This window comes from Lemur catta, chromosome 2, assembly GCF_020740605.2.
Source record: "Lemur catta isolate mLemCat1 chromosome 2, mLemCat1.pri, whole genome shotgun sequence".
Taxonomy (NCBI): domain Eukaryota; kingdom Metazoa; phylum Chordata; class Mammalia; order Primates; family Lemuridae; genus Lemur; species Lemur catta.
The window spans coordinates 51081847-51108729 of NC_059129.1; the positions used below are offsets into that span (position 1 = coordinate 51081847).

Genomic DNA, 26883 nt, shown 5'->3' on the forward strand with positions numbered 1-26883 from the left:
GACTCTGAAACCTCAGCCTTCTTCACTCCTTGGTCCTGCTGCAAACATCCACAAGTGCAATCTGTCCATCTGTAAATAACTACAGATCCTAAACCTCTCAAAACCATTGGAGCCAGTTGCCTTGAAGCGCCAAAGGGAAGGAGGATGTTTCCCAAGGCCCTGGTCGATGGGCCACGCCGCAGGGGGACTGGCGCTGACTCCCTGGCGAGCTCCACCCTGGCCCCTGCAGCCCAGGCTGCTGTTTCCCAACATCAGTTAACTGCCTCAGCTGGTTTCTTGAATTGGGATGACTTTTGGTGACAGCCAGCCCCACAGATTTGTCCTGAGTGGGGGAGTGTGAGCACAGGCAGGAGACAGGAAGGTATGGTCAGCACCCTCTCCTCCCACCTCCCTATCAGAACCCACCTTGGCTCCCCCTTCCTCTGCGTCCCAGGGAGAAAGGGCCTGTGACAGCTCAGGACAAAAGTCTAACTGCCCCTGCTGAGTGGGCAGCTGTGTTCTGTTGACCTCCTGGCTACCTAAAGAGTGATCATTCCTTTCAAACCTCCTTCTGTTCCCATATCTCCTTTAAGTCCTTCATAATCCCCAAGCTACCTGAGCATGTTCCCTCATTTTCCATCTGAAGTAAAATGGTCACCTGCCCTTTAGTATGACACTGAAGACACAGGATCAGGAGAGCCATGCTGGGTGTCCCAGGCAGGCCCAGAGGACAAAGGGCAGGATCACATCCTAGGACTGCACCTTTCGCACCCTCCCCAGTCCTTATGTCATCCCAATTTTTCATCTCCACTTGGCAAACTATGCTCAGAAGGTTGACTGTGCCCACAGTGCCCACAAAGGAGCTGTGTGTTACCTTGCTGGCCTTAAATCAAGATTTTCTTGTTTTTGTGGGCCTGAGTCATCTCTGCACACAAGCCCTTTGCTTTCTCTAAGCTCACAAGTGAAGAGGGTGTGGATGCTCCTGACCCAGCCTAATACTGGTTCCTGGTGACTACACCTAAGAAGGTGCGGTCCCCTTGGGCACTGTCTTAACCTCTCCTCCTTAATCCCAGGCTACACTGTGGCCTGGGCCTTTCTACCCATCTTCAAAGCCTGGTCAGCCCAAGATGGTGCCCTGCCTTGTACGGTAACACCTTCATTAGCAGCCTTCCTCCACTCAGCGTCCCCATGCTCATTCCATCTCCCTCCAGTGAGTTCGCAGAGGAATGTTCTACAAACCAGAGTGACTCCTATCTAGGGAAGACATTCATTCAACAAGTATTTACTGAGTGCCCATGTTGTGCCAGGTGCTGTCCTATGTAACACCCAAGCCTAAGAGTCACCAATTTACCTTAGGAGACCACATCCTCTGATTTTGCCCTCTTCCAAAACACGGACTGACAGAGCTCAGAACATTCTAGAACTGGAAAGGACTTTCCAAATCATCTGCCCCATATTACATGTCAGCAAGCCTAGGAGCCAGGTCCTAGGTCTTCAGGGCTAGGGTTCTGTGTGCTCTCCTGTTTAATGTCTGTTCTACTCATTTGGAAAGCAACACTCTCTGTGTGACCCTGGGCAAGCCCTGTCCCCTCTCTGGGTCTCAAACTTCTGCATGTAAAATGGTGCAGTTGGGTGAGAGAGTCCTTAAGGCTATATCTAAGACTGTCTGGTTCTCACCTCATACTGCTTTTAAACATTCTTGGGGTTTATGGTAACTTCCCAATTGTGTATGTGGCATCTTCCCAACTAGGAAGATGCATGCTCTGGGTGGTGGCGGGAGAGGAGGCGGAGGCCATTTAACGTCCTCAGGCACCCACAGCACTACATACATTACTGTTTACTCTGTGGGAATTCAGTTGCTTTTAGCTGACTGACCCAGAGAAGGCCATACTGTTTATTTAAACATTAGGCCACAGATGAGCAAAAGCTATTCTGATATAGTATATCCCTACTTAAGACTAGTCAAACCAAAGCCTTGGTCACGGGAAACCCTGAATATAGAATACTGCCATCTCCAATAGAAAAATGGCAATATCATTTTATTCTACACATTTCTATTTTCTCTGGTATTTGGACCCAAACATAAATTTATACATGTGTGTATTATTTCATAGCTGGCATCAATTCTTAGTTAAGAGCTTTGGTTTTCAAGCATTAATGAGTCCAGGTGTTTTTATACTTCTCTAAGGACATCTGTGTGACTGCCCTCAGCCTTGCCCAGGGTCAGGCTCACCCAGCACACGCACAGCTGTGTGACCGTGGCCAACGTGCTTAAGTTCTGCGCCTCAGTTTCCTACCTCGTAGAATTGGTATTAAATGAATTAAATTGGATTCAATGAGTCAGTATTTATAAAATCCCTGGCACATCGAAAGCACTATTTAATTGTTACAGAAAATAACCAACATATGTGCTGATAACCCTTACAACCGGGCACAATTGGGAATGAAAACATAATTACAAATACCCACATAATTCATGAATTCCAAACACTTTTGCTGATGATGACAGAGGCTAGAGTTTAGGCATTTGTTGTAAGACAAATTTTTTCTATACACAAATATGGTAGGTAATGTTTTCCACAGAGAGTGAAGAGATTTCCCTGGCTGTGGATGCAGAGAGGAGAGTCAATGACAAGGATCACAGGTGACAGTAATTACCAAAGCCACAGATACAGAGACTAGTCGGCTCTTGTGTCTTCAGTATGTTCTTAATCTTAACGTGCAGGTGACTTTGCATTATCTGCTGACGAAGAAAATCACTGCCAGGGACACATGTGATGTAAGGAGTAGAATCACGTGCACACTGCTAACCAGTTGCTCAGTGGTCAGAGTTCCCGGCCACTATCTGGAGGTCAAAGCTACTCTTGCTCACTCTTCACAGGGACTGCGGCAAAACCCTAGGGCTCTTTTATCTTTCTGAGGCACGTTACGGTCTCAGGTCAATAGCATCTATGACATGGAAGGATCAGAAAAGAATATTCCATGGGGTCAGGACACCCACTTATAAACCAACCAAGCCAAAGCTGGAACTATCCTGGTTTGACTTTCCTGGCTCCTCCCTGCCTTGAAGCTCGAGCCAGCCCTCACCCCTGTAACTAAACATGGAGCTACGGGCCAGACCTGAGGATGCCTTCCAACCTATATCAAGAGCTCAAGTCCTGCACCCTGCAAGGGAGCGGGGCCTTTGTCAGCCCCTCGTTCCGCCGTCCAGCTGTTTTGGCAAAGCCAAAGCAAACACCAGCCGCTTACTAACCCGGGTGTGGGGTGGGAGCCGCGCCAGTGCAAGCAGCGACTTAGCGGCTTCACTCACCACGCAATCGTCGATGATTTCTGCCAAGCGTGTCCGGTGTTTCCGCCCTAACCGCATTATTTTTTTCCACGTGTAGTAGTACTCCACGCACTGAGCCACCGTCTTTGACTTCACCTGCCAGGAAAGGGAGCTCAAGGTTAGCTCCGGCAGCGAGCAGCGAGCCAAGGTAGCGAGCTTCTCTAAATATTTAATTTTGTAATAGGTAATAAAGAGGTTTATACAGTTCAGTAAAAAATGTATACAATGAAAAGCCTCCTTCCCACACCTGTCCTGCAACAGAGGTAGCCCCTTGAATTAATTTCTTGATTATCATTCCAGAATTTCTTTATGCAGAGCAACAAACACAAAAATCTATTCCTCCCCCCGCCATCTTTCCTCTCACGAGGCAGCCCGCTATAAATACTGTTTTGCAACTTGATTTTTTTCACAATACAGCTTGGAGATTTTTTTCAGATCAGTCCCTGCAGACTTTACTTTTTTTTTTTTTTTTAACCCATAAAGCAGATGCTTTTTCATTTAATATGCCCGAATGTGCTTAGCTCTCTGACTTGACCTTCAAAAATCTATTTACGAAAAATGTTTCTTAATAATGGAACAGAAATATAAGGCAAAAAAAGTTATGATGACGGAGCTTAGATGTTGCAGGAAACAAGCCTTGCCCTGTTCTCCCTCCAAGATGCAAAGGTATTTGCGTTTTAAGGCAAAAACATTCCTTTGTTTAGTTTGTGCATCTCTACGCTCTGGCTGGGTCAATAGTGTGGGTTTTCTGGAGGCAAAGTGAAGGCTGGCCCCAGCCCTGGGGTGGAACACGGCCAGCTGCACGGTGAGATGGGAAGGACACCACCAGAAGTCCTGTCTCCTCAGAGGTGCCCTGTCACCTTCCCCTGACATCTGGAATTTCTACACCAGCATCACCCCGGGGGGTGAGGGTGCTGTCCCAGAAAGCCCTTATTTAAAACCCGAGGTTCCTGGCAGGCACAACACAGGAACCCATCATCCATCGACAGTGTGGGGGCCTTCCAGGAGCGTGGCCCAGGCCAGGGCAGTCCTTGGGGGAGGGTGGCTCAAGAAAGAGGAACGTGGGAGCTGCTGGGCACACAGGGCAGCAGAGGGCACGGTGGCAGGACAGGCAGGCGCAAACGCCCCGACGGAGGCAGAGCCAAGTCAGAGGCAAAGCCCGCCTGTTTCGGATGCTCGTCCAGGCAAGGTCCTGGATTAATGACAGGAGGCCTGCCCCCCAGAACACCGCTGGGGACTATCCGGCAGAGCCAGGAGCCGGTGGGAGCTGTCACCTGTGACCCCGTTCTCTGTGTACCCGAACATCTTAAATTATCCTTAATACAATATGTCTCCATCATTTATCAGATTGTTGAAACACTGTGAATTATCTTAACTCTTTTTTTTTTTTAGATGGGGTCTTGCTATGTTGCCCAGGCTGGTCTCAAACTCTTGCGCTCAAGGGATCCTCCTGCCTCAGGTGCACACTAGCATTCCTGGCTGTTTTAATTTTTTTAGCCTAAAATATCTCTTTGCCAATGAAAGCCTATTAAATGTATTATCTGTTGTATAAAGTGCTATTTCATCTATGTGGAAGAGTTTTATTTTGCTACAAAATGCTGTATATGTCAGGTATTTTTATTATTACTGTCATAATTATGAGTCCAACACCAAAAACTCTACTACTGGGTAGGGGGAGGCGACATATCCTCCCTTCCCCGGTTTCCCAGAAAAACTTCTGTCAGAAACATGATAGATCTGTCAAATACACATGAAATAAACTGTGTAAACTGTGAACCAGAAGCCCCTGTTCTAGTAATTCTGACAGAATTATGAATTATACATTTTTATTCAGATAGAAAATAACCCCCATCACTGCAGTGTCCAAATAATCCATGTCTTCTTTTCCCTCGTTCTCTCCCCTGTGCCCCCCAACACTGGGGCCGTGCCACCCCTGTATCACTTACCATCCTTCACCAGCAAGGGGTGGAAGCCATCCATTTTGCACAAATGTTAAACCAGTAACCAAATATTTCTAATATTTCTATATATGTACAGTTTCCCAAATTTAATTTCAAGTGAGCAATGGGGAAAACCATGCTTACCATCTTTTGTACAAAAATAAAGTCTTTGCTGTAAGTGGCTAGTGCTTTATTAAACAGTTTTCTTTCTAGGGAGGTCCACTTGTCGGAACCTGCAACAAAACACAAACTTCATAAGAACAGCTCACAGTCCTCCCTGTGTTTAGTTTCTGGTTCATTTAGTTAAGTTACAAAATGTAACTGTCTTAGCAAGTGATATAATACACAGCAAACTCCCACTGGAACAAAAACACAGTGTAATGTCAGGGTCAGCAGCTCTGACATCTGGGTTCAAATCCCAGTTATGGCCTTGACCTTGGCAAGTTACTTATCCTAAGCCTCAGTTTTGTCACCTACAAATGGGAATAATTATATTGTCTTCGTTGCTTAGGACTTTTGTGAAGGTTAAAAGAATATAATGCACCAAGTGTCCAGCTTAATAACTAGGAAGCAGTAAGCATTCAAAAACTTTTAGGTATAGTTTTTATGTAATTATTACATTCACAAATGTAAGCATTCATGTGGCAAGCACTCTTCAGGGTGTGGCTGGATTGATCAGTCTCCACCCTCCACCCTCCAGATGCTCACAATCCAGTGGGAGACAAACCAGTCGGCCACAGCATTCCAGTGATAACTGCAATTATAAAGGTCAAGGCGAGATGCCGGTGGGGCATGACGGAGGAACACCCACTACTCAGGTTAGGGCCAGGCCAGCCGGGAAGGCTTCCAGGTAAAGAAAACACTTGAGTTGAGTTTTAAAGGACACACAGAAGCCAGTCAGGCAGCATGTGCAAAGTCAGAGGCAAGAGTGGGGTGAGGCATTTCATTCCCTCATTCATTCATTCAACAGGTACTTATTAGAAGTATACCACAAGTAAGACAGTGTGCTAGGAAAAAAGAACTAACATTTATAAGTGCTTACTATATGCCAGTTTCTAAGTGCTTTACAATTATTAATCGTTTGGTTCTAGTAACAACCCTATAAGATTGGTATTACTATTATCCAATTTTACAGATGGAAAAATGGAAGTATTCAAAGAATAATCAGTAATCCTGTATGGTTCAAGTTTAGGGTTCCAGCAGAGAAAAAGCAGATGAGGCCAGAGGTGAGTGGGACCAGTTCTTGACAGATTTGCAGACCGACGATGGGGGAAGGGGCTCCATGGTCCTGGGCTGGTACATCTACCTTGCTGACTAAACTTGACAGTTATGTCTTTCTCCTCCATAAAAGAGAAAGCAAGATATGCAGATAATCATATAGCATGGTACTGGCTTGTGTGGGGCAAGAAATAAGGCCTGTTTTTAAGGGGATTCCTATTTCTGGAGGCTGTAGGCATGGTTCGACATCTGTAGCTGGTTCACAGAGAACTCAGCCCCACTCTCTGGCTTACTGAATTCTCCACCTCTCTGATCTTTTGGATGGTACACGGCCAGGCCTTTGACATTTCTGCACTTTTGCTCAGAGCTCTAGTACCCCAAACCATAGTATCTTTCTTCCCATCTAGGGCAAGTCTACAGTTTCCATTTTGCTATGGTCAACTGATGGGGGTGAAGTAGGGGAAACCCGAATCGCCTCTTCCCTTTTATGGTTTGGCCAAAATAAGTGAATCAGAGGAAGCTGCTCTGGGCAGGTAGGGGCCTCCTTACACTGTAGGTGGAGATCCCAGGCTCCTTGAGAGAATACACGGCCCAGTGAAAACTCAGATTTCTTAAATGAACACCTTCTCTGTCCGAGTCCTTGATGGGTCCACAAGCCAAGAGCTCTGGCTCTAGACTCAGAATATGCTCTCTACGCTAGGGCTGGTTCAGATTTCTAAAAAACAGGGCTACGACACAATTTATTTGGTTTGCAGGTTTATCTCTTTACTTCTAGAAGGAAAGTAGCTTTCCATGAATCCTCAGCAGAAGGAAGGATCTCCCGCAGGCTCTGGAGGCCTGGACTTCTCAGGCTGTGCACAGCACAGCAGCAGTGAGGGAAGGGGGCTAGGAGCTTGGGGAAGCCTCGCTGGAACGCAGAGGAGCAGAGAAGGTGGGTGGGATTAAGGCTCTGTGGCAGCTCCATCACCATTCCTCAAATTCTGCACAAATCAGGGCCTGGGGTTCCAGCCCCCACACACTCTCCTCACCCAGGAGCAGAGGCAGAAAGAGGAAGACAGAATGGATTAACCAACAATTTAGTTCAACAGCCAAAGAAGAGTTATGGTTCCTTTTAGGTATCCATCAAAACAGCGAACAGGGAAGAGGGATCTGAAAGATAATGATGGAGGAAGAGCACGATGGCAACACGTCACACCAGCTGTCACACAAGCTCTTAAGGAGGCTAACATGCTGCTCCACTGCAAGTCCAGAGCCTGTGTGGTCCTTGGTTGCAAGTCAGATGGGGAATCAGGGGACACATGAAGCCTTCAACTATTAACAGGTCAACGATAATTCTTTCCAGCCTCAGCCAGCCCAAATGTTTCCTGAGTTGAGTGCAGCTCTAAGACACGGCGAGACACTAACAGGGCCGTCCAGCCTGCACAGGCCAGCACCCGTCTCTGCAGTGGATACACTTCCTTCCGTCTCACGCTGGACTCATCACCTGACTTCTGGCCCAAAAAGCAGGGTTAAGTCCCCAGGTCTGTTCACCTCTGAGAAGCATGTCCCTTCACGCCTCCAAATGGCTACCAGATGCAACCCCACAGCAAGTGACTTCCTGTCTCGTCCTGTTATGGGGGATCCCCAAGCCTTATGGGGAAGGAGACCTTCCTCTGCTGACTCTTGCGGTTCTCAGGACTACTGCTCTGTGATGGGCTCCTTCTGTCTTCCCGATCCGAGTGCGCAGCCCATCCTGGGTGGGAAGGGGGCTGCACACTCTCCCTTCCCCTCGGTGCTGCAGGGGCTGCTGGGTCGGGGAGCATGGGCTTAGATGGTAAGAGATGGCTTTAGTCCTAGGGTCTTGCTTTAGTGCACATGACAATGCTGTGTGTGTGTGTGTCTGTCCAACAGGGCATACGCAAAGCAAGAAAGGAGGCTGGGTCAGACAACAAAACTGTTCTTGCTCTCACAGTGGAGCTGCCTTCCTGGTCACAGGATCGCCTGCCGAGGCTGACACCCCACCCCTGGGCTCTTGGGCTGAATTTCCAGGCCGAAGCCTCGTACAGTTAAGTAACAACTGAATGTGCTCTTTCCAACTAGTACCACCGACCTGTGATAAAAAGGGTGACTTTAGTCAGGAAACCTTAGGCTATGGAGCCAGTTCTGCCATTGACCCTTCTGTGACCCCAGGCAAGTCTACTTAACTTCTCTGAGTCTCAGTTTCCTCGCCTGTGACATGGGGATGGCGGCAGCCACCCTGTGACGGACAGTGCTAGGTCCCAGGTAGGTGCTCAATAGATGTTTTGGATCCTCACTGGCCACTTGGAAAGCAGATTCCAAATCAGCCCAGGGCTGTGAGACAAGTGCTGTCCCCTGCTGATGTGTGTACAGTGGCACTGGGGAAGACCACCTGTCCCTGTGCGTGCTCCTTGTTCCTGTATTTATGATCCCACAGCCTCACTCCTGGCTGCTCACAGCTTCCAGTTTGTTGCTCCCTGCCTCCAAGATCCCTCTGCAACCCAAAGTCAAGGTAAGGCTCAGGTGTATCTTGTTCCTGTAGTCTGTCTGATGGGGGCACCTTCCTCATTCTTAGATAAGGCTCTAGGCCAACCTTTCTTGGCTTCTGAATCTTGGACAAAGTCCAGGATAAAATGCAGGAGGTTGCTGAGGCAGGGCGTTGCCTCAAATCCTCCTCTTTTTATTTATTTATTTTTGAGACAGGGTCTTGCTCTGTTGCCCTGGCTAGAGTGCAGTGGCATCATCATAGCTCCTTGCAACCTCAAATTCCTGGGCTCAAGCAATCCTCCTGCCACAACCTCCCTAGTAGCTGGGACTATAGGTGTGCACCACCATGCCTGGCTAATTTTTCTATTTTTTTGTCAAGATGGGATTTCACTCTTGCTCAGGCTGGTCTCCAACTTCTGGCCTCCAGCAATCCTCCTGCCTCGGCCTTCCAAAGTGCTAGGAGTACCATCCTAAGCCATCGTGCCCAGCCCCTCCCCTATCTTTCTGTCCTCCCCTTGCCCTCCCTTTTACCACCCCTGCTGCCCACTCAGCATGCACACAGGGTTAGTGGGCTGACAGTCCCCCCAGACTCATTTGTTCTACCTGGGGATTCTTGGCTATTGGGCTATTAACAGCAGGCCCCTAACACGACCATTAAGGCTAATTACAAAGAACCTAATTAACTGGATGAACAGGTGCCGGAACAGTATCTAGAAGAAAACTGTTTGAACTTCAGTTGCTGGGAAACAAGCTCTGGACTGTGGCTAATTTTGGGGCCATCTACAGTGAACCCAGGCAATTAAAAAGAGATGTGGAAGGGTGACAGTTTGGGCACAGTATCTTTTAGAGGGCCCTTTTGTCTTCTTTCTGGACTTTTAAAACTTCCATTGATGTTGTCATTGCAGATACGTAAGAAAGACACATTCATTGTAGAAAAAAGAGAACTAATTTTATACCAGATCTTCATGTCCGTGTAGGCTCTTCCCCAGTGGGTGAAGGTTGAATAACTTTTTTAGGGGCACAAGGTGAAGCAGGCTGCTACAAACGTTCTCTCTGGGGGCAAAACGGAGGGAGGCCTCAATCTGAATCCAGACTTCAAGCTTGTCCACTAAGTGTTTATTCACAAGTGCTGTGTCAGGCAAGGCAGGAGAGTAAGTATTAACTGAGTTCCTGCCCTTGAGGGGACCACTATCTAGCTAGAGACATGGGCTAAGAATGCCTGGAAAATGAAATCACAGCTGTGTTTCTTGCAAAGTATTCTCTTGAGTATGTAATTCTGTTTCCTCATCTAACTGGGGCAGCTTCCAAGGCAGAGCCCAGGCTTCTTCCAACGGAATGAATATTTCTTCCAGGTCTCCCCCTTCTCCAGAGCTCAGGTCAGGGTTTCAGGACCCAGTGAGAGTTTGGGCTGTTGTTAGACCTGACAGTAGCCTCTGCTGAACTCTTGCCAAAGAGCCAGGGTCAGTTCTAACACCCCCTCCCCTCTGCACCCATCTGCAGGAATGACCAGTTCAATGGGAAAGTCAAGGATGCTGCAATCCTTCTAATCACAACCAGGCGTCCTCCCCCGCCTGACTCCCTGACTGCGGCCCATCTCCACCCAATGCAAGTGCTAATGGGAACAACTGCAAACGACTGCTACACACACGTGGGTGGAAGGTTGCTGAGAGGGAACAGAGGCCTGGACTGTGCATCCCGGTGAACTGAGTACCAGGAACCACCGCAACAGCACCTTTCTCTAAAGATCTTGTACAGGGCTCCTCTGGCCTTGCCAGGCAGCCCTTAGTCTGAGTAAGTTGCCCACCCCACCAGTCCATTTCCCCCTAGCATGTCTCTCCTGGGTCCCAGCATTGGTCACGTTTTCCTTTCCTTAATGAATTGCTTGGGATGGCTGGGAAAGAGAAGATAATGAGTAAAGTAAGGAAGTGATTTCCACAGGCCTGTGTCTCTTTCTCCCCCAAACTTGCAGCCTCTCTCCCCTAAGCCGAGTCTTGCTGCCTTCCCTCCAAGGCACAGAACCCCCTCTCTAGATAATCAGGAGCCTGGAGAGCAAATTCAGGGCTGGGAGTCAGGGTGGGTGACACTGGCTATAGACACAGAGTCAGAAGCCAAAGGAGATCCAGAAGACAGTGTCCCGGTGAGGTTGGAATTAAGCCAAGAGACAGTCCGCACTGCAGAGCGTCCAACAGGGCTTAGCACAAAGGTCAAGGCAGGATGGGGCCATGGGGATGGGATTCACTGACACCTGGGGACCAAGTGAGGCAGGGGGCAGAAGTGGGGGAACGAGGTGGTTGGTGGCTGGCAGCTACCACATGTTATGGGGTAGACTCTGCTGCCTTCCCTGTGTCTTGTAAAGGAACCGTTAAAGGGATGGTTTGGGGTCAGACTGTAGAGATCAGTGACCTCCGCCATTTTTGCTCATTATTCTAGAAGATTCTCTGAGCCCCAGTCTGTGATCACTTCCTGAAGAAGGCAAGTGACTGGCAGACATAGGTGAGGACCCTTCTCTTGGGGACACCAACCCTTCACAGCTCAGCTCCACCTTTCTTGCCTCCAAGGGTCGGAATGATTCCAGAAAGCAGCAGAGTCCTTCCTGGTCTGCCTGTGGGGGAAGGGGGCAGCGGATAGGCAAGGGATTAGCTAGGAACCCCCAAGCTTAACAGATCAATTAATTTTAGCAGAGTTTAGGGTCCTCTAGTTTCAAAGTTTTTGGTAATATTTTAGTGTTTTTGTTTTGTTTTGTTTGGGGGTGTGTGTGGCTTCTAGTCTACAGCTTTCTGACCTTTTCCATATCATGGCACACATAAAAATAGTAATACTTGTTTGGCACACTGGGGAGAACTGGAAGGGAGTCGTGTTGAAGTTGTTGAAGTTGCTGACAGCTGGAGTTGACCAACCCAGAGGCTCCGTGACCCCGGCCACCCCAGCCACCCTGCCCACTGAGGGCAGCAGCATCTCACAGCACATCGTTGGGAAGCTCCTTTTAGCCAACCTGCTGTCTCACCTACTATGCAAAGAAGCCTGAGATAGGCTCCAGGAGGTTGGACAGCCCATCGGGGTTTAATGGGTGGCAGATGATGCTGGGAATTAAGAGAAGACTGGACTGTTTCCATGGCATATTAGGGAGAACTCCCACATCTTTCTACCCACACTCAGGGCAGACACCAAGCAGGAAATGACGGAGACAGTATTAAGAAACTGGCTCCTTTAGGCCACTGGTTAAATGATGAATTTCTTATCCTGTGTGTCCATTTTGTGCTGGGCACAGACATCCCTGGGCTTGCTGTGCTTAGATGAGGGGCTTCAAGGCCTTTCTACCTTGTGATGACAGGCAGGAAAGCCACCGTGTGACAGAGGAGGAGCATATCAGGTGAGGCAAATGGTGGTGGGAAGAGACAGCCCACTGAGAACGTGCTGGCATTTGTAAAGAAGCCCTCACCTTAAGCCATCTCTGGCCACCTGGATCAAGGATGGGAAAAAGTATTATTAGGTCCCCAAGCCTATGTATCTAGCACCTGCCTAGGCAGGGTCAGTCCAAGTCACCAAAGGAAACCTCAAATGATTAAAAATCAAAGGACATCAGAGGATTCTGCCCTCTTTGAAACAGAGAACCAAGGCAGTTCGTGGAGACCCTCAGAGTGGCCAAGGGACTTGGCTAAGGTGTGCAGTCCGATTTGAACCCATGGCTACTGGTTCCAAAGCCAGGGGCTGCTGATGGTTGTCGGCTCTGTACCGTACCCTCTGTGGCTCTTTCTGGTCTTGCTGCCCACGTGCAGGCACCGTCCACTACCACCCAGGTCTTGGTGTGCCCGTGAGGGGCAGTTTATCAGAGTTAATGGAGATAAAAATGCTGACCTCAGCTTCAGTCATCACCTCTTAGGCTCCCCAACCTGTTTGCTTCTCTCTTCACAATTCTCACTCCATTCAAATCTCAAAGTGTCTTTTACTTCCCTCTTATGGTGGTGCTATCACTAACCCACACACTCACAAGACCCTGTGTGAGAAGTCTTTCTCCTGCCATTAGAGTGACCTATTGTTTAATAACTGCCTCCTCCTCAGACTCCAAACTGCATGAGGTAGGACAATGTCTATGTCTGTCATAGTCCCTGTTGCATTTTAGTGCTTAGCTCAGTCCCTTGCACACAGTGAGCGTTCCATAAATAAATGTGGAATAAAGGAATAATAACAGCTACCAGGATGTGCCAAGCATTGGGCTACATGTATCATCTCTAATCTTCACAAAAACGCTACAAGGGATGGAACAGGAGCCCCATTTATAGGGGAGAAAACCAAGGCTGCAAAAGGCCAAGGGACTTGGCTAAGGTGTGCAGTCCGATTTGAACCCATGGCTACTGGTTCCAAAGCCAGGGGCTGCTGATGGTTGTCGGCTCTGTACCGTACCCTCTGTGGCTCTTTCTGGTCTTGCTGCCCACGTGCAGGCACCGTCCACTACCACCCAGGTCTTGGTGTGCCCGTGAGGGGCAGGAGCTCACACGAAGTGCTGACAGTGCTGAGCCAAGAGACTCACGGCCCCTGCCAGCTAGGCCCTAGGGGCCTTGAGCTCACACGTGGTGATTAGGACAGAACTGGTGTTATCCATTAGTCAAAACTGCCACAACCAAACATGCAAGCAGCCCACCCGCAGGGAGCAACAGGGCACAGGGCTCTGGCAACCTACCGGCATAGTGGTAATTTGCTAAAGGATGGCATTTTAACCTGACTGGCTTCCGCAGCAGCAGCATTTCCAGAGCAGCCTGCAGACCCAGGGAGAGAAAAGGCAAGAGTCAGTAACAGGTCTGTGTGCCCTGTGAAGACCTTCCACCCAAAGGGGGCAAAGGGTTAGCACTGCAGGAGCCAGGGGTGGGGACGCTAGAAGGAAAACCAGAGGGAGACTAACTGGGGCTTCCTATGTGTTCAGCATCCAACGAGACTCGTCATTCTAACACCCTCCCCACCCATGGCTGCTGGTCATGTACCAGAAAAACAGTCGAGACTTGACTCTGTCCTTGGTGAGGGCCTGCCAGCCTCCGAGAGATGGGTGGGACCGCCTCTGAATGGAGGCTGAGCCTCTAGGGAAGGGCTCTGAGGAAATGAGTGGGTGATTTGTAACTGTTTTACAGAAAAATCCCATGTTTCACTGCAATTGAACATGAACAGCTGCATTGGAAATAACTAGTACACACCAGCCTTCCAGAGAGCCTAGCTGGGCCCTAGCTAAATGCACTGTTTCAAATCTACCTCCTTCAGCCTCGTTGGCTTTTTAAAAAAATGCTGCAGGTAGAGTTGAGCTGTGGATGGTTTAGGGGCAGAGCAAGGCGTAGAATCGTGCTACTCCAAGTGTGGTCCACCAACCAGCGGCACCTGGGCACTGGTCAGAAATGCAGAACCTGGGCCCCACCCCAGACCGGCTGAATCAGAATCTGCATTTTAACAAGACTCCCCAGGTGATCTGTGTGCACATTAAAAGTTTGAGAAGTGGCCAAGCGCGGTGGCTCATGCCTATAATCCCAGCGCTTAGGGATCTCGTGAGGCCAGAAGTTTGAAACCAGCCTGCGTAACACAGTTAGACTCCATCTCTACAAAAAGTAAAAAATTAGCCAGGTGTGGTGGTGCATGCTTGTAGTCCCATCTACTTCAGACGTTGAGGCAAGAGGATCACTTGAGCCCAGGAGTTTGAGGTTGCAGTGAGCTACAATGGTGCCACTGCACTCTAGCCTAGGCGACAAGAGCGAGACCCTGTCTCTAAAAGAAATTAAAAAAAAAAAAAGTTTAGGAAGTACTATGTGCAACCCCGATCTCAAAGGCTTAAGGATAGTTCTCCAACATTCTATAAAATACTTGAAGGGTATCATAGTACTGGGACTATGTTTATTTTCACATTTTCATAAAATCAATATGCAGAAAGCTAGATCTGGTGCCAGGAAGACCCATGTATGCACATAAAAGAGAAACTGAGGTTAGTGACTGAGTGATCTGGCCAGGTTGAGCAGGCAAACTGTCAGCTCTGATAGACAGCTCCAAGGCTCCAGCTGGGGGATATGAGCAGAAACATGTTAAAGGTGGAAGAATGGAACCAGCTGGTGCATAGTAAACACTTCACTTTGGTTAGAGGAGAAAAGAGTTCCACAAACATCAAACTTCAGCTGATTTCCATAGGAGGGAAGAACAATTAATTAGCAGAGCACAATAGGCTATTTCAGGCCAACTCTTGTTTCAGTAAGGCCTTCTTCCTCCATCACCGGTGACTCAGTTTTCTGACGTGAAATACAAGACGATGAAAAGAAATTCTAATTTCCTAGGACAGATGTTCCCACAGTTACAACTTAGGAACAGATGTGTGAACATAAGTCCACTGGAGATTTTTTTCTACAGGTTTCTAAATCCTGACCTCCTCATCGAGATAAGGAACATGGAGGCATGTTGGCTGGTTAGCATCTTATGAATCGGCTGTATGGCACATGGGACAAAACAGAGACTTGGGAAAATTCTCTGTAGGATTCTGATGGGAAGAGTATGACCTGTGATGCCTCCTTGTCATGGTTCCTTACCATCACATCACCTTTGGCCTCGAAAAGAGAGTGCAAAGCAAATTCAGAATTGGTCCCTCCACCTGGCAACGCACTTGAACAGCACAAATTCAGAAGATTCTCCACTGTTGGGAACAAGGAAAAGCCACTGCATCAGAGAGACCTCAGTATCATGGAAAAACACACCAAACCCGGAGCCAGTAATCCCAGTGAGATAATCAAGCCTTTCCCACCCGCTCTTCCCACATGCCTGTACCTCTTTGCTGGAGGTCGTGGTTTTCCAGCTCTGGCCAGGGCTTCCATACTAATGTGGCCTTGTGTGTGTCCTGGGCAAGGGCAGAGACATCCTGGAGTTCTGGGATCTCTGCTTGGAATCTCAAGCCAATGTTGATGCGTCTTTAATGATAAGAGGAAAAACAACAATATAGTCTTCAATTTGATGGCCCAGGCCAAGGGCAATGGTCAGGAACTTGAAAAAGAGGGAAACCAGTTCCTTCTGCAAAAAGAATGCAAGGGCATTTCCTCACAGTGTGACCCTAAGATTCCAGGCATGGCTTTTATCACTGGGATAAGGAACAGCTTTAAGATTGGAAAGCGATGTTTGGGGAGCAAGGGGACAGTCTGCCTGGGACTTCATACAGCTCCCAGTAACTGGGAGAGGGAGGGTGGCCAATTCTAAGAGAATAGCTGCCCAGAGCATGGCCAATGGCACCATTTAAACACACAAAAAGAGGACAAATACGATGCATTTATTTCATTTTTTATCTCCTTCAGACCACTTTCACATATATTATCTGCTTTGTTATTCCCATGCATTATGAATAACTAAAGCCTAGAAAGGTTAAATCGATCAAGATCAAATAACAAAATAGTATCAGAACTCAGGTTTTCTGATTCCTGACTGAATCTGCTCATCACTCTACCACCTGGCCTCTTTTCTGTGCTTCCCCATGAAAATAACCACCTTTCCCTTCCATAATACATCCCTCTGCATAACTCAAGTACTTAACAGGCCCACTGGAGACTGGTCAAGAATCTGAGAAAGGGTTGAGGAAAGAGACAAGCCTTAATGTCACCGGGGATGTGAAAGCACGTGGCTACAACCAGGCTGGTCTGTGGAGCCAGAGACAGGGACACTAGGTTCTTTGAATAGAGGGCTTCATGCTTTTACTATGCATTCAGTCTGTGACAAAGGCCTTGAAATACTGGCAACCACTGTATAGGCAAACAATAGCATTCAAGAAATAGCCATGATTCTATAATTTCTAGAACTTCCCTCTCAGTGTACTCTCTGACCACAGAAGTACTAACTACACTCCTCAAGAAGCTTTTCCTTACGGTTCAACATCCACGGTCTGCTCTCCAGGCCCTGGGGTGACTGTCACATTGCTGCCATCAATGCTATCTGAAACATAGAAACCAGAGAGGTCACTGGTCAATGGGGAAGGGGTGCTGAAGAAACCAAAGCAAATAAGCAGTTACCTAACCAGTTATGACAGGGCTCCTTTCCTACACAACCGATGCCAGAGTTACCCCCAACAGTCTCCAGGGAGCTGGATGGAGTGAAAGCCTGAACGGCTTAGGGCTGCCCATTTCTAACACAGAGCGAGGAGAAGCCTGCTGCCCTACATGTGTCTGCTAAGCTGTGTGGCGTCTCTGCAACCATTCTTGCTGCAGAAAGACGTGCTGCTACTGGTCTCCCATGGTTGGTTTTTACAAAGCATGCTAAAACGTCAAGGCTTGATCTTGCATGTAATACCCAATTCTATTTGCACAGTCATCCATGGCAGTCTTAGGCAGTGGGTGCTGGAGTGCTCACTCATGCGTTTGGCTCCCCAATTAGACTGGGATTTCCTTGAGGACAAAGCCTATATCTTACTCTAGGTCTTTCTTAGCACCTAGCACAGCGTCTGGCACGTACAGCAGATACTCCACAAGTCTGTGGGATAAATGAAAAAACTAAAGGAAGTGAGCCCTCCCGCGGCAGGACCCGGCGCAGACAGCAGTGAATCCCCGGGGCCCCTGAGGCGGCGGAAGGGGCACTCACTGGAGCGGCACAGCAGCACGCGCGGGGTGGGCGTCAGGGGCGTCAGGGGCAGCTGGGGGTGGGCGCCAGGGCCGTGCCCGGAGATGAGGACGTTGCTGAAGAGCCCCGAGCCCTGGCGCACCGGGCTCAGCATGGGCGGGGGCGTGTAGGGGGGCAGCTCGTGGGCGGGGTCCAGGAGCAGGTGGTCCCCCAGGACGCGCGGGGAGCGCAGCTGGCTCTGGTAGAGGGTGGCGCCCGAGTAGGAGGCGGCGGGGTTCGGGTTGTAGGAGGGCGGCGGCGGGATGAAGAGCGGCTCGGGCCGGTGCCGGAACTTTTTCTTCTCCTGCACGGTCTTGAGGGGCTCCTCGGCTTTGGGCGCGCCCGGCTGATGCTTCCTGGGGACTTCCTAAAACGGGAAGAGCGATCTGACTCAAAAACCCAGGTTTCCCCCGCGGCCCATTTCCACAGGTTCCAGGAAGGGGGTCTGCTGCCGTTCTAATGGGGGCTCCCTGCCGCCTCACCCCCTCCCACTCTGACCACATCCATTGCAGGCAAAGCGTGTTGTGGGGGCTTGACCTGGGAGAAAACTTTGGTTCTGGAAAAAATCCCTACTGTCTGGAAAGAGCTAGGGGTGGTAGGACTCGTGAGTGGGATAGAAGTAATAAATGCGAATTCTTGATTGCTGGTTTCAGTGGAACCAAGCTGAGTGGGCCCTTTAATCCCCCACTGCTCCCCAGGGACGGACGTCAGGGACAGATAACACGTGTTCTGAGAAGACGGCAGAATAATCTATGTAGGCAAGCTGGGGTAGAGGGTAGGGGGCAGGAAGCGGGGGTTCACGCCTAGCCAGGGCTCCCAGGGCCAGCGACCCCCATTGGGCCCTCCTAAGTAACTTTCAGGATGGAGGGAGTCATCTAGGATCTTTAAGCCCCTTTAGTGTGCTCTCCTGAAAAATGGATCTGGTTAACCGACCCCCTCACCACCTCTCACTAGTGCTCCCAGAACTGGTGGCTCATCTGTAGCAAGCCCTTCCCCTAGGCTGGCTTCCTGTCAGCAGAGTTAGTTTATTCTAATGGCAGCGGAACCAAGCAGTCTGGAAGGAAGATCTGCCACGTGGATACATATATACTAAAAGTAAACAAATGCACGTAAATAGATAAGCAGGGCATGCCAAAGCCAAACAGAAACAGACTGGGGTTGTGTGCTAGCATCAGCCCAGAGAAGTTGAGAGCTGGGTGTGGCTGGGAGAGGCGGCGGGGATACCTGTGGAAAGGTTCTGGGTAGTCTCTGGTACCCTCCCAGGCCCTGCAGGCCAGGGGCCAGTCACAGCCACAGTTCTGGTGATTCCTGTGTCCAGGGTGGAGCCTGAGTAGGAGGCAGCAGGGGATGATGGGAAGGGCTGGCCATGGTCATGTGACCAGCTGCTTCCAGGCCATGTGACCTGCCCCTCTGCTCTGGGTTCTTCTCCCTCTGGGCTCCTCCTGCCTTCAGCACCTCAGGCTCTGTCCCCTCGGTCCCCAGCTTCCTAGTTTTCCAAGGTCTAAGAAGGGAGTCTGGGAAGACAAAGGGCCCCAGTGTGCAGGCTCCTAACTAAACCTCACCCCCAGGAGGCTCTCCTGAGGCCAGACATGCCCACCTGCCTCCACTCCCCACCAGAGGGCTCCTCGGCATCTGAGGCTGAGGCCTAGAGAGGGGCTGAGGAGCCCGGGAAGGAGGACCATGCCCCTCAACTGGGGAGCAATCTCCAAACTTTACACCCTGTTGCTGGGTAACTGATGAGGTCACTTAAGTACATGCAGGCCTTATGTGATCTCAATGCTGCACTGGAATCCAGACTTCTGATCACAGGGCCAAAGGTCCCTTTTGGGTTCCCTCTCCTCCAGCCTTCTGTTACTTCAGCTCTAAACCCAGATTTTCTGATCCTCCAGGCAAGGCTCGGAGACATCAGGCCAGAGAAGCCACCCAGAATGTCCACCTGGATATCTCTTGAGAAGCATTTACACTGTTCCACCCCACCAAACTATTCGCACTCTCTGGGCATGGGGCCTAGCACTGAGAGCTTTAAAAAGCTCCTGCCCACAGAGAAGGACGAGAACCACTGATGAGTCCAATCCCCTCAGGGTCAGGGGAGGAAACTGAGGCTCTGAGAGGAGGAGGGCCTCAGCTGTGTTTGTCCCAGCTGGCTAAGAGCAGAGCTGGAGTTAGAATTCAGGGCTCCTCCCTGGACGTTTTAATTTCTTTACGTCAAGTGCCGGGACCTTGCACACAGGCACTACATCCCGCCTGTGCACCTCCACTTCAGCCTGTCTCCTCAGTGCCCACGTCTCCCTCACCTTCCCTTAGGCCAAGTTCATCCCTTCCTTCAAACCTCCCCAGTGATGGTCTCCTGAGCACACTCGTGCCACACTCCCTTGCCTCTCCCCAGTGCCTAATTACTGAAGCTACCCAGGTGTATTCCTGCCCAGCCACACCCAGGGCATCGGTTCTTGTCTGCCCTCGTCTTTCTCTCACCATCTTGAATTGGGGGTGGGTGGGTGTGCTGCCTGGGACTCTGACCCGTGTGACTAGGAACCCTTGGTTGAGAGTTCCCTAAGGGTAGAAACGGTCTGACACCAAATCAGGAATGTTTCTGGGCAAAGAGGGAGCCTGGACACGTCACTTCATCTCTCTGCCTGTCGCTGGCCCCAGGGCTGCCCACTTAGGAGAATTTTCACCGTAGAAGTTCTCCATTAGTCTCTCTTTTTCTGAGGCCTTGATATTACACGGAGAACCACAAAGGTTCTTTCTGGACTTCTCTAGTTCTCTTAATTACCCTCCCTACCTCTATGCTGGCCCCGTCCTACCCTTGGGCCTCCTGGATTTTCAGCTGCCACCTATTCTCTAAGGACAGATCTGACCCAACACAGCACTTTGTGGGAAGGGGATAGGTCTGATACAGCCAACCACACAGGTCACAAACTCCCCAGGGGTGAGAGAGAGGGGGAGGGAGGTGGGAAAGGAGGAGAGAGGGAGAGAGAAGGGGAGAGGGAGAGGGGGAGGGAGGAGAGAGAGGGGGAGAGAGAGAGAAAGAGAGAGAGAGAGAGAGAGAGAGAGAGAGAGAGAGAGAGAGAGAGAGAGAAACACTGCCCCACAGCCAAGCTAAGCTGCTTGGGTGAAGCACTTAGAATTTGAGAAAGAGGAGAACCGAACAGTGAGAAACACACATCTCTTTGCTTTCCTGAGACTAGGGGTGGGTGGCTCTCAGTGGAACTACTTTGGGAATTTTAACAAATTAGGTTCTCCAGGGTATTAAAGCAGGTGTGATATTAAAAAAAATATTAAGCATCTGGTAAGGCTGATCATCAGAATGGATTCCAGGGCTACAGCCTGAAGGCCGCACTGTGCCAGGAGTTACCTGTTTGGCTGCTGGATTTGAGGAGGTCTTGAGATCCTGGGGAAGGGGCCAGGGCCTGGGCAACAGCTGTTTACTATGTGGGACAGTACTCCCACATTTCAGTAACTGGTATGGTTGGATCAGTGATTACCAGCTCAATTATCATCTCTGATTAAATGTGGGAATTCCTTCAGGTCTCTCAGGATCTAACCTAGACCAGAAGCCTGGTTCAGTAACAGGCATTTAACGGGCAGCAGCAGCGTGAACAAGGATGGCTTTCCAAGGTGGCCACAGGGGCTCAGCCCTGAGAGGCCAAGCCACGTCCGAGCTCAGCACAGTGACTCTGGGAGAGCTGCCCCATCTCCAAGAAAGCAAAGGGATGTCCCCACCCCAGGCAGGTGGGCCAGAGCAGCAACTCACAGCAGGCGTGCGGGGGGCAGCCCCTTGGGGTGAGTGTGGGGGAGAGAGGGTCATCCTCACGAGCACAGGCATCTCGTCGTCCGACATCGAGCTGGCTGGCTTGTCTCTGGCGGAGGGGGCGGCAACGGCGCTGTTGGTGAAGCCCTGAGAGCTGGGCTTGGGTGGGAGAAGCTTGACAGGGACAGACACGGGCATGACCATAGGCGTGAGGCTTTCTGCCTCGGGAGGAAGCTGCGGTGGCGGCTGGGGCGGAGGCGGCAGTGGCGGCTGGGGCGGAGGCGGCGGGACCTTCTCTCCTTCCTCCTACACAGACAATAAAGGCTTTGATCCTGGGCTGAGAGCAGCTCTCACAAGGGGGGGGATGCACTTTGCTTTCCTGAAAGGTTCCAGGACATCAGGTGTGGGTGAGCAAGAACCACTGCAGGGTGATTTCCTTCCTGCAACCCTGAGTCCTCGCCGGAGTGATGCCACTTGGTGGTAGACAAGGCCATGCACTCTAGTTTCTACAGTTAAAAAATCTAGACCGTGTATCACTTGTATATTAAAATATTAAAAGTATTTTTGTGGTCATCATTGCTTTTTAAGAAAAGGACCTGGGCTTGTAATCAGTCCAAAAAATGTCTGATCTTGTGTAGGAGTTTTTAATTCTATGGGCCTCAGTCTACTCATTTGTCAAATGGAAATAGGCATTCCATCCTCAACTTTAGGCAAGTTAGGAAACCACACTGGAAATGCAAAATATGTCATTTTTAACAAGTAAAGACAACACTTTTTAAAAAAAATTTGTCATGGCCAGGAGATGGAATGCTCCAGGTAATCCAAACTTTTGGTTAAGAGAGAGTTAATCCCATAGACTTAAATTAAGGTCAACAATATTCAAAGAATTCTGAGAAAATTCTTTGAACTGTAACTCTAAAACTCATGGCTAGTGCACTACCTGGATATCCTACCTGGATAACCCAGAGGGTATTTAAGGATCTTTGGATGCTAGAGCCAAACACCACTGCATTGGTGAACAGAAAATTCTGGCTGAGAGCCTGATGGTTGTTAGCTTTCTCTAGCCATTGACCACTGATCTGGAAGGCCCCAGTGGCCCTGGTCTTAGGCACTTCAAGCGGCAGAAGTTAAAAATAATACTGCATTTACATGTCTTCTCAGGGTGGAGAGGCTGGGATCTCCTAGAAGTCTTTGTAGCACCTCTGTTTTGACCCTTGGAGATTGGGGGCTGTTTGACCTGGCTGCCCCCCAGGGTCAGAGCTTAAACATTCCTGCCAAGGGAGGATAGTGCCTCTCCAGGTGCCCACACAGGCCTCACCTCACTGTCTGATGGCGGCAAAGCAAAGCAAGCAACACATGGCCTGGGACGGACTGGGGACTGGCTCCTGCTCACCTGTTTGAGGCTGGGGGAGGCCCTCATTCCTCCGTGGGACCTCATGTGGCCATTCAGGGCAGGCAGGTTCTTGAACTCCTTCAGGCAGATGGAGCACGTCAGCTTGTTCTTGGCATCAAACTGCTCCCCAAACACTCCTTTGGCTTGGCCACTGCTCAAGGGTAGGGCCCAGCGGAGAGGAGGGAATCAGTTACTTATCACAGGACCTCATCCCCACAACCAGCCCATTTTTTTCACCCAACGCTCCATGGCCATGGCCTCACCTGTATCACCCCCATATTCTTCAGAGAACTAAGTCCAGTTTATAGATGAAAAACTGAGGCTCAGAGTGGGAAAGGGCTTCCTCAAAGTCAACAAAACATCTTTCTTTATCCCAGGCCTCCAGGCACTGGGTTCTCCTCACTATGGCTCTAATGACCTTTCCAAGGTCCACTTGAGCCCACCTTCTCCAAAGCCTCCCCTTAGAGACACTTGTCTACATCTTCTGGGGCAGCCTCCCTATCGCACGTTTCAGCGGTTCATCAGGTTCTGGCTAAGTCTTTATTTACCATGCCCATGAGAGGAGTGAGCAAGTCTGTACTATCCACTGCTGCATTCTCCAGGCCTAGCTCTATGCTTGGCACACAGTAGGCACTCAGTGAATGGACAGTGGACAGAACACAGGCTTTGGAGTCAATCGCAGCATGGTTACTTACTTGATGTATATAATCTTCAGCTCTCTGAGCCTCAGTTTTCTCATTTGTAAAATAACAGTAATAGCTAACAATTATTCAGTGCTAACCATGTACAGGCACATGGTCATCATCCTACCCTCACAGGGTTACTTTACTACAAAGCATAATATATGATGCCTAGCATACAATGAGCACTCAAACGCAACCGTTCTATTATTATTTCCATACACTTCTTTGAGGAATTGACTTTGAATTTAGAAATGAATCGTGAAAGACAACTCAGAAAAACCTCCCAGTCTCCCAAAATACCAACAAGCCTCCACTCAACCTACCTTGACTCAGGGGACCCTGGCTGGGCTCTCCCATCAGGTAGGTGCATCTAATTTTGAGCCAAGCAGGACACCGAAAAAAAGAAGAGGAAAAAAAATGTGTTTCTGAAAGGAGGCATCCTTGAGCGGTAGAGCATGGAGATCTCCCCTTCCCGGACTCTTCCCTCGGTCTGCCTCGTGCCAACCCCGCCCACACCCACACTGGCCCTCACCCTTCCACACCGGACTTCTTTCCTTAATTGCTCTCTGACTTGGGACCACCGCCCCATTCCTGGAGCTGCTGCCAGCCGTAAGCCTGCCAGGACGCAACCTCCCCACTGCGTTCCATCCTGTTGTCCCAGGGCGCCCACTCTGTGTGCAGACAGGCTCCATTCCCACAAGGGACACAGAAAGAAGAGCTGGCTGACACAGCATCGTGCCAGGACACCTGCTGGAATTCTTTCTTAAAAGCCTTGGCTGTGTCATCTCATTCTTATGTTCACCAACGCTCTCAGTTACTACCAGGTCTGAGCCCCAGACAAAACAAAGTCAAGGGGAAGTTCATCTCTGACTCTCAACCTCCATCGGAGACCTCTCTCCACCCAACCAGTCCCTATTTGGGGTCTCTTCCTCCCAAGACCCTGTTGTCACATGAGTGTAGCACTTGGGACATGGCAAGGCATGAACAGTGCCCAGCACATAGTAGGCCATTTTGTGGTCAAATACTTTTGGGAACTAATCAAGGGTTAACCATGGTGCATAGGATGAATCTGGCCTGCATACATGTTTTGTTTGGCTAGACTGTTTTTTAAATTATCCTCAGTGAGAATGTCATTGGATAGGGCATCTGCTCGCCAGTCTACCGCAGTTGCCACTACTCCCCAATGCCTCATACCAGACTGTTTTGCTTATTCACTTTACCAGTCTGGATCCTGTGGGCAGCTGAGGTTTTCATCTTTGCAACTAGGAGTGGTATCCCCTTTGGGAGACTCACAATGTGTGCTGGCATATTAAAGGCCTCAAGAAGCCCTGCAGTATAGCAACCTGTTTCATTTTAGGAAACCCCAAATTTATTTATCCAGAGAATCCATTGTTTCCCTAACAATATCCATGAAATATTCTGTTCTGAGCAATATACTTTGAGAAAAGCTGTCATAATGTCTCCCTCCCAAAGGGGGATCAATTCCACAGAGAATATCCTGATAGAGATCCAGGGGGATGAGACATCCCCACTGTGTGGTCCCCTGGCACCTGACTCAAGGTCTTGATCATTACATGATCATTTAGGACATCTTCTTAGTATAGTTCCATGGGCAAAGGACTAAATCAAAACTGACTTTGTATTCCAAAATCTGGCATATCTATACCTACACTTGGCATAGACAGTGCTTACACTGCTAATGTTTTTGGAATGAATAAAGAACAAAAAGTCTTAAAGGGGCTGGAGAGAGGACTGGGTACTGCAAAGATAGCCCTGGCTGGCCCTGCAGCACAGACATACTGGGAGAAACTCCCACTGGGAGAATACCTGGGGCCACACGGCGCTGGGGGACAGCTGCTCATGCTGAGGCCCCATGTTGTTGAGGTGGACTCCACTGGGGGACAGGAGCGGTCGATGAGGGAGGGCACTGCTGACCCGGGTCAGGTCCGAGCTTGCTGACTCTCCCATTCCTGTATCAGGAGGCCCCAGGTCCCCGTGGGAGCTTGGCATAGCCTGGGCCTGCCTGTCGCTCGAATAAGACTTTAGCTGACTGTCGTCACGCTGCTGGTGCTGGGGCAGGTGGCTCTGCTGGTAGAGGGGGTGGCTGTAGGGCTGCTGGGGCTCCTGGTAGTAGTACTGGGGCATGGAGCCCAGCTGAATCAGCTGCATGGCGTGCGCCTGCTCCGGGGTGTACTGGTGCGGGTCCCTGTGATAGGAAGGGGGCTGCAGGTGCATCTGTTGCTGCTGCTGCTCTTGCAAATGCTGCATCATGGGCTGGGACTGGTAATACTGAGGTATCTGCATTGAACTCTGCCGCTGCTGCAGCTGGAGCTGCTGCTGCTGCTGCTGCTGCGGCTGTGGTGGGCGCATCTGTTGCTGCTGCTGCTGTATTTCTTGCATGGAGATACGCTGCTGCCCAGCTTGCTGCTGTTGCTGCTGCGGGTAATACTGGTGCTGCTGCATCTGTTGCATGTGCTGTGACAGCATCTGTGGGGCCTGCAGTGGCTGTCCTCCCTGCACTGGCACCTGAGCCAGTGACTGCTGGTAGTCATAATACAGGTGGCCCTGGGTAGGGTGCTGCCCGACCTGAATAGCTGGTTTGGACAGCCCACCAGTGAAACCAGGGTGAGGCTGCTGGGGCACCTGTTGGTAGCGGGAAGGTATAGCCGGTGCTGGGGGCTCCATGGGCTTCTGAGACAGCAGCTGGCGGAGGGCACTGTCAGGGGCTCCGTCCATCACTGCTGACTGGGTGTGCAGCACCTGGGCCATATTGTTGACCTGAATTCGCAGGTTTTGGTTGGCAAAGACCTGGGTAAAAGAGTCCAGCTTGTGTAAGACACCACTAGTAAGCTTCTGGGTCCGGATCTCACTGGCCTGGGAATAAGTATATTGGTAGCCATCGGTGGGCTCAGCCTGGGCTGGTGCCCCCCACATCATATTTGAGTTGGCCAGGTTGCCACGGAGCTGGAGATGGTTTCCAGGCCCTGCATGGCCTCCCCAGCCTCCCTGCCTCGAGGTATCCATTTGGCCAAGGTTTTTGGAGCCAACAGGCAAGCCCAGACCATCCCGCGTGTCTTGAGGGAAGTGGGGGGAGATGGGCGAGGCCTGAGGGGCCTCTATTCCAGCCCCCGTGACTGTGTTCCCATAGTTGTGGTTCAGCCCACCATGGATGCCGAGTGGTGGCTGTTGGTAGAAAAGGTTCTCACCACCGTGGGCCACGTGGTTGGTCTTGTACAGCTGCTGATCCCCCATGGTGTCTGCTTCAGTCGTGAACGTCCAGCCACAAAACCATAAAAAAAGGTAAATGAAATAAACCCAAAAGGACTGAGACCCTGAGAAGCTGAGAGGAAGTGTCTGCACTACTCCACGGCTGACATGTCTGTGAACGTGGCTGGAGCCAGGTGTTCCCGTTGGCCTGTACCAGTCACGTGCAGAGCAGGGGCTTTTACATCCTCACCCGGGCGGAGGTCTGGACCAAACACCGCTGTTGTGAGGAGAGGCCGCTCACACCTGCA

General features: G+C 50.2%; 1 protein-coding gene across 5 annotated transcripts in view; it reads right to left on the bottom strand.

Annotated features, from left to right (window-relative positions):
• Nucleotides 1-26883, bottom strand: part of TRERF1 (transcriptional regulating factor 1) — a 197358-nt gene that overhangs the window by 12749 nt on the left and 157726 nt on the right. For 4 of the 5 annotated variants that reach the window (XM_045541945.1, XM_045541946.1, XM_045541943.1 and 1 more), the window contains exons 5-14: nt 25196-26878; nt 23692-23738; nt 22686-22836; nt 17524-17908; nt 16815-16881; nt 15733-15872; nt 15498-15601; nt 13628-13703; nt 5392-5480; nt 3290-3403 (exon numbers count right to left, since the gene is read on the bottom strand). In XM_045541945.1, coding sequence (XP_045397901.1) covers nt 3290-3403; nt 5392-5480; nt 13628-13703; nt 15498-15601; nt 15733-15872; nt 16815-16881; nt 17524-17908; nt 22686-22836; nt 23692-23738; nt 25196-26620 — 2598 coding nt within the window. In that variant the 5' untranslated portion in view covers nt 26621-26878. Of the gene's footprint in view, nt 1-3289; nt 3404-5391; nt 5481-13627; nt 13704-15497; nt 15602-15732; nt 15873-16814; nt 16882-17523; nt 17909-21355; nt 21599-22685; nt 22837-23691; nt 23739-25195; nt 26879-26883 lie in introns of all 5 variants that reach the window. The other variant, XM_045541947.1, reaches the window with a different exon arrangement.